This window comes from Abramis brama, assembly GCF_963993115.1.
Source record: "Abramis brama genome assembly, chromosome: 24".
NCBI classification, from domain to species: domain Eukaryota; kingdom Metazoa; phylum Chordata; class Actinopteri; order Cypriniformes; family Leuciscidae; genus Abramis; species Abramis brama.
Genome location: NC_139986.1, coordinates 17,605,840 through 17,619,170, shown reverse-complemented (window position 1 = coordinate 17,619,170; position 13,331 = coordinate 17,605,840). Strand labels below are relative to the sequence as shown.

Below are 13,331 nucleotides of genomic sequence, written 5' to 3'. Positions count from 1 at the left end.
TCTTCAGGCTTATTAGCACCTCTGTGTTGGAGTATTAGGATGTTTACTGCAACGCAAAGCTAATTGCTCACACGCACACAAACCCACGCACCCACTCATACACAAAGATTTAGAAGGTCATTAATGTGGTCATTTAATTGTTAAATAAATAAGATGTGCAAACAGTCCTGTTAGTCCCTAAAATCACACCCTGGTGAGAGACACATTGACACATCCTGTCTGAAGTTAATACTAAATCTAAGCAGCCGTGAGTGTCTAATGGAGAGAGTGGAAAAGAGAGAGCTGTCTTTAATAATAAACCGAGTTAGCTGGGAAATTTTTGTCGGTAATGAATTACCAGTAGCAGTTTTCTTAGGCCACTGTTTACACACTGAGACACTTTCAGCACTCAGTTGATCCATAATCAGTCTTAATTCTTTCATTACGTTTCTGTTTTTTTTCCCCTCATGTTTTCCTGGGAAAGGTGAAAGCAAACAGGAATTCCTGAATGAAAAGATAAACACACACAGGCAAAACATGTTCGGGTTGAGCTGAGGAGAGGAGATGAGCTCTAGTTACTCAGGAATCTTGATGGATGATCTCAGCTCCGCTATAAACGGTGTTCCGAAACCTATCGAGCTGCTTCTCGTCCTACTGCCTACATAGACAGCTGCCTTCTGAGGGAACATCCTAACCATCTTGGAATGCTCTACATAGACACAAACATAAATTGCGTACCACACATCCACATATGAGACTCAACTTGCGATTAGTTTAAATAGAGATTGATGTTAGCATGTTGCTAAGCTAACGATTCAATAATCATCATAAGCATACAAATACAGACAAATATTAAATAAAATATTATTTTAGTGATGCTTTTTTAGTATCAAATGAAATCATCCCTGAATATTTATTTTCCCACTGAGCTCACTTTTGTGAAAAAGATGTTCACTTTGGCATACTTTTAAAAATAGTACATATGGAAATTATGTACTTGCATAGATATACTTATCTTTACACAAGTACAAAGATAAGTATATCTTTTAAAATGCCAAATAAATGCAGTTTTTTAACACTTAAATGCATGTTATTTACAATTAAATTAAAATATCTTATAGTTTAAATTTAGAACTTGCATCTTAATATGCAATTTCATAATTTGTCTTTGAAATATGGTTTAAATATTTTGTCAAATGTACTGTCAAGCATTCATGGTAATTAAATCAACTTTAATGTCATTTCTATTGAAACGTGTATACCATGTATTTAAATTGAATTGTAATTAAACTTTTGAATTTATTTAAAATATATATTAACATTAAAATGTAATATTGAATAACACACTACAGTTTAAAATTATAATCAAGTGCTTTGCATGTGCTTTAGTTTTTAGTCGACACATAAAAATAAGTGTACTGTAAACTACATCTACAAGCGCACTTCTCTCTCACAAGGTCAGCACGGTGCATTCTGGGATTGCCTTTATTGCTACAGTGGCTCTTAGAAGAGAACATAATTAGGTTTCCTACCTTTTAGAACAGTCTTTGCGTCTAAAGCACAGATATAATGCCTACTTATGTAGGCAGCTCACTAAGTTTTGAAGCAAGTCAATCGTTTTGGCAAGATATTGATTAGAGCTGGCAGTATGGAGTGAATTCATTCTCTGTGTTACACAAAGGCTGTCGTAGCGCTGACAGAGACTTCAACAGCTGCGTTCATGTATGTTTGTGTGTGTATGCGTGTGTGGCCGCCAGCGCCGTGCCTTGTTGCGTGCTGTGTCGTCCACATGGTTCTCGTTACAGAATGAAGGATGTTTGTTTTCTCTATTAGTGATTCTGTCCCCATTATCAAGATCTCAATCAAAAACCGCCTGCAACCACAATTCAATAAACGTGCACAATTTTTATCTCTCCATGTCTTTTCATCTCACACATTGCCTACTTATCTAAATGCGGACATACCATAGACATCTGTTGTTTTTAAAAAATGCGAACTAGCTAACATCAAATTTCTTGACAAACTTTCCTTTTCTTTCTTCCCTTCCTCCATCCTTTATCATATTTCTAACTCTCTCTCCCCATATAAAGTTGTTGGTGGCCAACAGTTCATGCTTTCGAGTCCTTTAAGGGCTTAGAGTGTCTCGGGTGACAGGATGATGTGTAACAGGTGTGTGTGTGTGTGTGTGTGTGTGTGTGTGTGTGTGTGTGTGTGAGAGAGATTGTGGTGCTAACAGCCCCAATGACACCACTTAAAACATCCCCTTCAACTTCCTTTGGCATTACATCTACACTCTGATATGTGTGTGTGATCCATGTGTGTGCGTGAGAAGTGCGTGAAGTGTAGTGTTAGAGAAATAAATGTGTGCTGGCATGTTTCTCAGGAAGGGATTGAAGTACTTTTATATAGCTATGGACATGGTTTAGAAATTAAACTGTAAAAATGACAAATATGAACGTAGTGTAATATATTTATGGGTTTTTAGTATGTGTGGTTATACATTTTCTCCCTTTCTTGCCCCCCCAGGCTACCAGGGCCACACTAACAGATCATTGCTCCTCGCTGGGCGACTCTCTGAGGAAGGAGAACGAGTTGGCGCTCATCATAGACGGACAGACGCTAAAATACGCCCTCTCTTTCGAAGTGCGACAGTCCTTCCTCGACCTTGCGCTGTCTTGCAAGGCTGTCATATGTTGCAGGTATATATACAAAAACACACATAAACATCCCCACAAATATATCGACATCACTGCCTTAATAAACAAGCTAATGATAAACCCAGAAGCCATTGCTCAGATGTTGCACTTGAAGCTTTGACGAATTAATGCAGGTTTTTAAGAGAAAGAAAAATAGGAACAAATTATTGACATTTTTATTGTCATGATTATTGATTTTTTTATATATATATATATATATATATATATATATATATATATATATATACATACATACACACACACACACACACACACACACACACACACACACACATATATATATATATGTATATATATATACATACATATATATATATATATATATATATATATATATATATATATATATATATATATATATACATATACATACATATATATATATATATATATATATATATATATATATATATATATATATATATATATACATATATATACATATACATACATACATACATACATACATATATATATATATATATATATATATATATATATATATATATATATATATATATATATATATATATATAGTAATGTGGTTTTTTTACTTATTTTTACAGTATTATACACAGTGTACTGCTTTTACAATAGTTGTATATATAAATCAAATAATATCAAATAATTTGATGCAAAATATTTGAGTTAAAATTAAAATCGACTTGGAATGCAGACTTTATTATCTTGGCTAATCTGAGCAGTTTGAGACATACATCTTTTTTGAAACTCTAGAGGAGACACATGTAAGATTATTATTTATTTATTTTTATCAGGAAAAAATAATAAGCATGAGTCTCAGTTTGCTCTCTATATAATCCCATTGTTTTCTAGGAGAGACATTTAATATTTTAAAGAGATCTTCTCTGGGGTTTGTATTTGTTATGGGTATTCATTCAGGCATTAGCACTGAACAGCCGTGCTTGTGTGTGCGTCTTTAAGTAAAAGGTTGTGTCTTGCCCTGGGTGACTAAATAACTGGTGAAAATAAGCGCTTGGCTCCCAGAACAGAGAGGCTGTGCAGAGGTAATGTAATATACTGAGCTCTGTGCAAATGTCAAACTAATGACTCACTTACTGTCATTATACACTCTCACATACTCTCACACACAGGTAGACAATGCAGTCATTCACATCACATTGTTGATTACTGTAAATGTTTATCTGAACATAATCTGAATATAAATAAGTGTGCTGTAAGTTTCAGACAGCTCTGATTCAATAATAAAGTGTGTTTCCATCTGTGAGAGGGAGTAATTGACTTGCTGTTGCATGAAGCCCATATCCGGACTGTGGTCTCCAAGGCCCTACAAACCGACTGAACCAGCCCTTCCAGCACCCCCCACACTGTCCCGAACTGCATATATTCACAGACAACCAGCAGAGAGGAGCACAAATGTGTGTGTGTTGGAGAGAAAGTTTGCATCTGTGTGTGTGTTACACGCACGGTTTCCTGAGTTCACACTCTGTTTGTTTAAAGAGCTGCTTTAACCTTCTTATTTTCTGCTCAATTCCACCATGGAGAACATTAGCCCGCCTTTCATCTGCCTCCGGCCTCCGATCTCCCCCCTGCTCACTGTGAGCTATGGAGTTATAGTGGAAAAAGGGTGGAATTGATCAACGCAATGACAAGAGAAAGTGCTTTGGGGAGGATTTGTCTTTTCGATTTTAAATTTTTATGGGTATACCATGCTCATGATATTAGGGAGATCATACGTGTCTGTACTAGCTCATACTTCTCTGGCCAACTTTGAAACGTATTATTGCAGCACTTCTAATATTACGGACTCCTTTTGGTTAAGTATTTGTGCTGTAGCATTTCTCAATTTTTGTGTAACAGCTGCTAAATGAATAAATGTAAATGTGTGTCAATGATCATTAATTTTCCTTTAAAATACAAATCTCATCCAACAACTTCCATTGGGAGAAAGAGAATATAGTTTAATGATAGTTTCCTGATTACATGTCTCCAGGCTTCACTAAAAGTTGCTTGAAATATTTTTTCTTTTTTCTTTTTTTGATGTTTTGGTACTGTGTTCCATAGCACATTTACTTCAAAATACGTTGGTAAATGTCCCAAATAACAAAACAAGTTATTTTGGAAAAAATACATGGTGGTACTATAATTTTGGCATAAATATTTCATCAGAATATACAACTAATGTTGAATGGCTGTCAATAAGGAAAGATGTTTTTTATGGTTCCAGAGTGTATAGTTATGGCAATAACTAGCTAATTAGGAACAATCCGCCTAAGACCCCAATTGAAGCCTTTTGTAGTGCCGGATCAGGCGAAAATGTATATTTGTATAAAAATATATTTTAACGCGTTTAAGATATAGACTGAGGTAGAAGGCTTAATTGGTTAGTGGTACAGTATGCTAATGCTGCCTTCACCGAATTATCATAAATACGAGTTTCCTAGTTAAAAACTTGACATGAACGCCCTCTGAAGTCAGATTTACCACTGGGAAGCTCGGGGATAATTGATATCCAAGTTCCCGAGTTGGGAATAAACTTTAAACATGGCGGAGGGAAAAGGATTGCTTCTGTGACTGGTATTCTTTATTAATTTTTTCCCACAACAGCTGCATCTCCTTTTCATTAAAGTACTGCATATTTACATAAATAATCATTTGAAGTGTATTATGTTTTATGCGCAGCCAAATAGCCTGTATTTGACTGAAATTCCAGAACTGTCAGCAAGCTATCTAGATAACGCGGTAGGCCTAATTGTTTAAATGGTTGTCAATGTATGGGACGATAAATATAATTATAGTTTTAATAAGATTTTCCCAGTAGATAAGCAAGAATGGTGTCTGGTGTCCTCCATGATTCCTGTTCTTTCCAACAACAAAGCGCTTGAATGCTTTGTTCCATTAAAAGTGAATTATGTTCCAGTAAAAGTTCTTTTAGACAATGGAATCACTTTGGCGTCTAAATTGTTCATGACACCGAATCTCTCGGTCACTTTACACTTCTCTTTTGCTGTCTGATGACATCATCAATGTCATGACATTGCCCATTGATGTACATTATAAAAGGTTTTTAAGAACAAATGTGAATTTGTTTAGTGCTTGTTTGCGGATATGTAACTTGAGCGACTAACTTTTGTCATATTTTTCTTTCAGGGTGTCTCCACTGCAGAAGTCAGAGATTGTGGACATGGTGAAGAAGCATGTGAAGGCCATCACACTGGCTATCGGAGACGGAGCCAACGACGTAGGCATGATACAGACGGCACACGTGGGAGTTGGCATAAGCGGGAATGAGGGCATGCAGGCCACCAACTCATCTGACTACTCTATAGCTCAGGTCTGACACACACACACACTCATGTAATTCATTATTCTGTGACTCGGTCACACACACGCATCTGATCCTTAAAACTGTAATTATACTACCACAGCACAAAACACACAGCAGTCTTCTGCCCACAGCGCTGTTGTATCCGGGTAGCTGATCCTGCAGTAATGGTTCACATGTGTTCCTGCGGGCAAACTAATTCTTCTCTCAAACTCTTTCTCTTTAGTTCTCATACCTGGAGAAGCTTTTACTGGTTCACGGGGCTTGGAGTTACAACCGGGTCACCAAATGTATACTGTACTGTTTCTATAAGAATGTGGTTCTGTACATCATAGAGGTGCGTACATAATATCAATCAAGTATGTGTGGGACTTTTCAAGGGGTAGTTCACTCAAACATAAAAATTCTGTCCTTATATGTCATCATGTTCCCAACCCATATTTTTTTATTACTTTTTTTTTAAACACAAAAGATCACATGAAAGATTCATGCTGCTCTTTTCATGCTTTGTGTTAGGTATGAACAGAACTCTCTAGATACAGGGTTTGTACTTAAAGTGATTGAAGTCCTTAAACCCTTGAAAACAGTCATATTTATGAAGAGGTACTTTAGTGCTTTAATTATTGAAAGACAATATTTATGAAATTAGTATTTAATTTTTTTGAAAAAAACACTAATACAATAATTTTATGCAAATTAACGCTGCAGTCCATTTTATATAAATACAGAGCGATTTTTCCCATAGATTGTTCATATATTTCCAAGTATATGATACAGCTTTCATTCTTCAGGACAATCATATATTAATGGAAAAAATCAGTTTGAATGAAGAAAGCGATATCTTTGTCATAGTATCCTTTCAATGGTTAAGGGAATTTCCCATGACTGGGACATGCTCTTCTATGCACTGAAAGTTCTAGGGCTTCATCAGTCATTGCATACTTTGCACGTGATGCACTTTATTTGTACCAGTTTGTTTTATTAGTATACTTTTATTTATCAATTTACCTTGTTTAGAATTTGAAAGATAATAAAAATATTGTTTTGATAAGCGAGATCTCTGATTGTAAACCTTGAAAACCAAAAAAGTAGTGCTTGTAAACCTTTTTTTATTTATTTATAGAAATAGCTTTTTGGGCATGCAGTTTTTTAAAAAGGTTTGTTCCTTATCCAGTAATCTCAAACAGCTACAAGTATCATCAAAAAATCTGAAATTAACTGGTCAAAATGTGTGGATACCTTTTATATAGATAAAAATGTTATAAACACAATTAATTTTTGCACTATGCATTTTTGAAAAGAAAGTCATACGGTTTGGAATGACATGAATGCAAGTAAATTGTTAATTTATCTTTTTTGGCAAACTGTTCCTTTAAACAACATAGTTTTGCCTTTGGAATGTGTTGTACTTGCATGGTATGAGATCTCAAAACTTTTTAAAGAGAGTCATCTAATGAGCCATTATCCACACACACAAACACAAACATGCTTGCTTACTCTTTTTTTTCCTTTTTTTTTTTCCTGATCCTTTTGCTTGCTTTTTTTTCACACAGACACCCTTGCGTACATTAAGTAGACTGCTTGCAGCTGTTTATGGAAGTGTTTGACAGTGATAAATGAGATGCCCCCTCACTAGTCTCTGCTTTCCATCACACACACACACACACTCGCAGGCACAGACAAAGAGCCGCTGACCCCTATCTATAGTGGCTGGGTCCTTCCAGTTCAAAACTGCATACCAGATACACTGTCATCCGAGAGCTGTGTAAGTGTGTGTGTGTGCGCTAGGTAGAGTGTGAGCTTTACTGACAGGGTCACCATGCTGTCCGGTGGAGCATTTGTCAGCTGTGCCACCCCCTAAAATGGCAGCAGGTGCAGAAACATGCCCCCTCACCCCCCCTGAGGACTCGGCCTCTGTGTATCGGACTGTGTGCTGATGTGGGTGGGTGTGTGCGTTACGGGAAGATCTGGGTAAAGGTTAAATGTTTAGATGTCTCTATATTTTTGGAATGCGATTGTCTGTGCACATCTGTCAGTGTATTTGGGGGAGAGGGGTGTTTTGGGGGTCTTACTGAGGATTAGCTTCCAGCAAAGAAGAGCTTTAAAGGTCAAAGTTCACAGAATGTCTTTGTCTTCGTAGCAGAGACATTATGGGGGATGGACAGCAAGTGTACATGTGTATGAGTGTGTGTGTGTGTAGCCTTTTGTTTGTATGAACTGACCTCTGCCTTGAGTTTGATGTTGTCCGAAGCACTTTGCTAGAGGGTTTCCATGTTACTCATCTTATTCGTGCCATCTATTTATCACAGTATTGGTTATCTTCACTTCTGTATTTTTAACAATCTTCCTCCTCTTTTACCCGCAGCTTTGGTTTGCATTTGTAAATGGTTTCTCTGGACAGATCCTGTTTGAACGGTGGTGCATTGGCCTGTACAATGTGGTACGTGTGTGTCTCATTTTTATGTTCATATGTTTCAAAAATCTGAGCTGCCTACCTATACATCATTTTAAGGCATCTTAGGTGCACTCCTGACAAGGCTTTGGCAGCATCAAATGTATCATTCATAAAGACAATCCCAGAATGCACTGCAGCAAATTTTGTGGAAAAAGTTCCAACATGGTCAAGATAATTGTCATTAATAGTGATAGGCCAATATCAGCCTATCTTTGACCCGTTTTTATTTATCAGAAGATAAAAGGGTCCACTTTGTAACTATAATGTATAATAAGTATTTAATTTGCTGAGTGTCATTAAAATATATTAAATTTTTTTTTTTAATGTTTTTGAAACAAGTCTCTTATGCTCATTAAAGCTGCATTTATTTGACAAATATACAGTAAAAACAGTAATATTGTGAAATATTATTACAATTTAAAATAACTGTTTTCTATGTGAATATATTTTAAAATGTAATTTATTCCTGTGATGGCAAAGCAACATTTTTAGCATCATTACATCATTACTTCAGTGACATCAGTGTCACATGATCCTTCAGAAATCATTCTAATATGCTGATTTGCTGCTCAAGAAACATTTCTTGTTATTATCAGTGTTGAAAACAGTTAATATTAATATTTAATATTTTTGTGGAAACCTTGATACTTTTTTAAGTATTCTTAAATTGAAATTAATAGAATATGTATAGACCGTTTAAAAGAACAGCATGTTTTTGAAATATAATTCTTTTGTAACGTTTAAAAAATCTTTACTGTCAAGTGTCTTTACAAGTCTTTACTGTCACTTTTGACCAATTTAATACATTGTTGTTGCTAAATAAAATTATCATTTCTTAAAAAAAAAAAAAAAATTTTAGAACAGTAGTGTACATATACCTCTGATCAGCATCAGCCATTGAAAAACACCTATTGGTCGACAAAAATATTTTACAAATACACCAAAGGCCACAATTTAAAATAGTTTACTTTAATAAAAAAATGAGTTTTGTTTGCTGTGTATTTTTATGCTTCGTATTATGGTATGGCATAGTTAGCTTAGCAACATGCTAATGGAATTCATTGCAATCAGACCATTCCGAGTCAATGTTGTTTTTAGAACTGAGCTGTAGTTCCAATTTATCATATATACAGTATATATCATATATCAGATACATATACAACACTTTCATGAAAGTTCATGTATGTTTCAGATCTTTACTGCTCTCCCTCCTTTCACGCTGGGGATAGTTGACCGGCCATGCAGTCAGCAGAACATGCTGCGATTCCCTCAGCTGTACCGCATCACACAGAACGCAGAAGGTTTTAACACTAAGGTACCGTACACCGAGAGTTCAGTAGTCAAAACTAATGCACAATTTCAGTCACAAATTACTCATACTGACACAACAAATACTATGAGACATATAAATCTGTCTGCAGTGACTGTTTGATTATGTGTGATTATGATCATCACGCTTGTCTACATCCTGTGCTATAATTGATTATCACGGTCTGATGTGGTTTACAACGTCAGCGTGTTGTTTGACTTGTGATTTCCCTGTGGATAAACAGCAGTGCAAGAAGAAGCTTTGCTGCCATCCAGATAATAATGAGATTCATGAGGCTGAAATAAGACAGTCATTCATTTATAGCTGAGGATCAGTGTTTGTATGTGTGTGTTTGTGTGTTTTCGGGGTGATCTGGGGGACATTACACTAGCTGTGCAATTGCAGAGAAGCTGTTTGTGTGGGCTTTGTGTATCTTGGCATTAGTTTGTCTTGACTGACTCTCCCCCTCTCCCGTTCCTGCTTTCTGTCCCTCCCTTCCTCTCTCTTTCATTGCCTCTTTCTCTTTTTCCAGGTCTTTTGGGGTCACTGTATAAATGCTCTCATTCACTCCATTATTCTCTTCTGGTTTCCACTCAAAGTCCTGGAGCACGGTAACTATCTCAAGCACTCACAAGCACACATGTAGACCACTCCGGCTTGAGTGTGTCAATTGCTAAGTATCTTTCATCGCCCCTTTTGTTCCTTCAGACACTCCTTTTGACAACGGCAACAGTGTCGACTACCTGTTCGTGGGGAACATCGTCTACACGGTGAGTTTTCAGCGTGGCATTTGCTTCTCCATAGCTCCCTGCCAATGAGAGGTCACACATCATTTCCTTGCTAGAGCTGTTATTCCGTTCGCTGGCCGCCAGTGTTTACACTGTAAACTTGTTAATGTCTCTTTTCGCTGGATATTCTTGAAAAAAGTCCTTGTGAAATGATCCCACAACTCAAAGCAAGAATGACAGGATCTCTGTGAGGAAACTGATCAGAACAGACAAGGCCGCTCACCAGTGGTTTTTGTGGGCAATTTATGACTTAAATTCTGCATTTCAGCTCTAGAATTTATGACTGTCTTTTAACTAATTTATTACTTAAAATGCTTGAAATGGTTAATTTAATATGAAAAACTATATATTTTCAAAACCCCAAACTGGGGTTTATGAGTCAATGAAAAGCTAGCAATGAATTTAAAAAAATATATTATATATATATATATATATACATACACAGCTCTGGAAAAAATTAAGAGAGCACTGCAAATTTTTCTTAAATCAGCATCTCTACATGTATGGCAGCCATTCCATTCCAGAATTCCAACACAGGCACACCTCATTCAGAGGTGCTGATTAGGTGATCACCTGAACCAAATCTTTAAACCAAAATTGAATGAGGAAAGGTATAAAAACCACTGCTGTGGTCATCACTATCCTCTTGCAATAGGACCAGCTGGGTGGCAAAAACAGTGCTAGTAGTACCTCAGAAGTAATTGGAATAATTATTCAATTCAATTCTGGCTTTACTGGCAGAGGGATACAGTGAGCGTCGGGTTGCTTCCATCCTTAAAATTTCAAAGACGGCGGTTCATAAGAACAAGGCCAAGCAGCAGACATTGGGGACAACAAAGCTACAGACCGGCAGAGGGGGCGAAAACGACACTCCACTGACCGGGATGACCGCCAACTCATTCGAATATCACTCAACAATCGTAGGATGGCATCAAGTGACCTACAAAAAGAATGGCAAACGGTAGCTGGGGTGAAGTGCACGGCGAGGACGGTTCGAAACAGGCTCCTAGGGGCAGGGCTGAAGTCGTGCAAAGCTAGAAAAAGGCACTTCATCAATGAGAAGCAAAGAAGAGCCAAGCTGAGGTTTGCAAAAGACCAAAAGGATTGGACTGTAGAGGACTGGAGTAAGGTCACCTTCTCTGATGAGTCCAATTTTCAGCTTTGTCCAACACCTGGTCGTCTAATGGTTTGACGGAGACCTGGAGAGGCCTACAAGCCACAGTGTCTCGCACCCACTGTGAAATTTGGTGGATGATCTGGGGGTGCTTCAGCAAGGCTGGAATCGAGCAGATTTGTCTTTGTGAAGGACGCATGAATCAAGCTCTCTCTTTCTTCATTGTCCTCAATGTTGTTAGTACATGTACTGTTACTCATCTTCCATCTTAAGGACCACAATGGAAACAAGCCTATGGGTTTTTTGTGTTTTTATCCTTTTGAACACTTCGTGTTGATTGTTGTTGTTCAATAAAGTTTTCAATCAATCAATCAAGCCACGTACAAGGTTGTCCTGGAAGAACACTTGCTTCCTTCTGCTCTGACAATGTTCCCCAACTCTGAGGATTGTTTTTTCCAGCAGGACAATGCTCCATGCCACACAGCCAGGTCAATCAAGGTGTGGATGGAGGACCACCAGATCAAGACCCTGTCATGGCCAGCCCAATCTCCAGACCTGAACCCCATTGAAAACCTCTGGAATGTGATCAAGAGGAAGATGGATGGTCACAAGCCATCAAACAAAGCCGAGCTGCTTGAAGTTTTGCACCAGGAGTGGCATAAAGTCACCCAACATCAATGTGAAAGACTGGTGGAGAGCATGCCAAGACGCATGAAAACTGTGATTGAAAATCAGGGTTATTCCACCAAATATTGATTTCTGAACTCTTCCTAAGTTAAAACATTAGTATTGTGTTGTTTAAAAATGAATATGAACTTATTTTCTTTCCATTATTCGAGGTCTGACAACAATGCATCTTTTTTGTTATTTTGACCAGTTGTCGTTTTCTGCAAGTAAATGCTCTAAATGACAATATTTTTATTTGGAATTTGGGAGAAATGTTGTCAGTAGTTTATAGAATAAAACAAAAATGTTAATTTTACCCAAACGCATAACTATAAATAGTAAAACCAGAGAAACTGATAATTTTGCAGTGGGCTCTTAATTTTTTCCAGAGCTGTATACATATATAGTCCTGCATACATCACCAGAGAGAAGTTTTGATAAAGAATTATGAATGACACTGTATGTTTGATTTGCATGCAGCCTGCAGAAGATAGATGTGTTGTATTATTTCACATTCAATACAGACTGTAAACCCGACTTGGTTTAAAAACATCTTTTCATGCCACTTTTCAGCCTCTAAATGGGAAACAACACTGATCTGTACAGTTAATATGAGATGTCATTAGTGTTCCCTCCCCATTAGCCAATCAGTAAACAGTATTTCGCTCCAGTGAACAATATTTCGCCAAGCATTATAAAAATGAGGCCATGTGTGTATGTGTGTGACCCAGACTATTAAATACAGTACATTGGAGGCGATACTAGACTCAAGCCATTAAAACAGTAATGAATGAGTCCCATGGGGAGTGAAGTCTTTGTGTGCTGGTATTCCTTTTCTGTTCCTCGCAGGCTTCTGTGTGCCTGTATGTGTGTACGAGTGTTACTTTAAGGGATAAAAAATGTGTAATTGTGCGTTTTAAAGCAGTGTACGTCGCTAGAGGCGATTAGTAAGTCGATGCCTGTGTGAAAGCCCTCATCTGGTTTTGTGTTGAAGCTGTA

The 13,331-nt window shown here is 37.1% G+C and overlaps 1 protein-coding gene across 8 annotated transcripts in view; it reads left to right on the top strand.

Annotated features, from left to right (window-relative positions):
• The window catches only part of atp8a2 (ATPase phospholipid transporting 8A2), a 57,112-nt gene that overhangs the window by 35,188 nt on the left and 8,593 nt on the right, over positions 1 to 13,331 (top strand). For all 8 annotated transcript variants that reach the window (XM_084102094.1, XM_084102095.1, XM_084102096.1 and 5 more), the window contains 7 exons: positions 2,506 to 2,678; positions 5,826 to 6,009; positions 6,227 to 6,337; positions 8,366 to 8,440; positions 9,648 to 9,770; positions 10,297 to 10,375; positions 10,473 to 10,534. In XM_084102094.1, the coding sequence (XP_083958220.1) occupies positions 2,506 to 2,678; positions 5,826 to 6,009; positions 6,227 to 6,337; positions 8,366 to 8,440; positions 9,648 to 9,770; positions 10,297 to 10,375; positions 10,473 to 10,534 (807 nt within the window). The remainder of the gene's footprint in view (positions 1 to 2,505; positions 2,679 to 5,825; positions 6,010 to 6,226; positions 6,338 to 8,365; positions 8,441 to 9,647; positions 9,771 to 10,296; positions 10,376 to 10,472; positions 10,535 to 13,331) is intronic.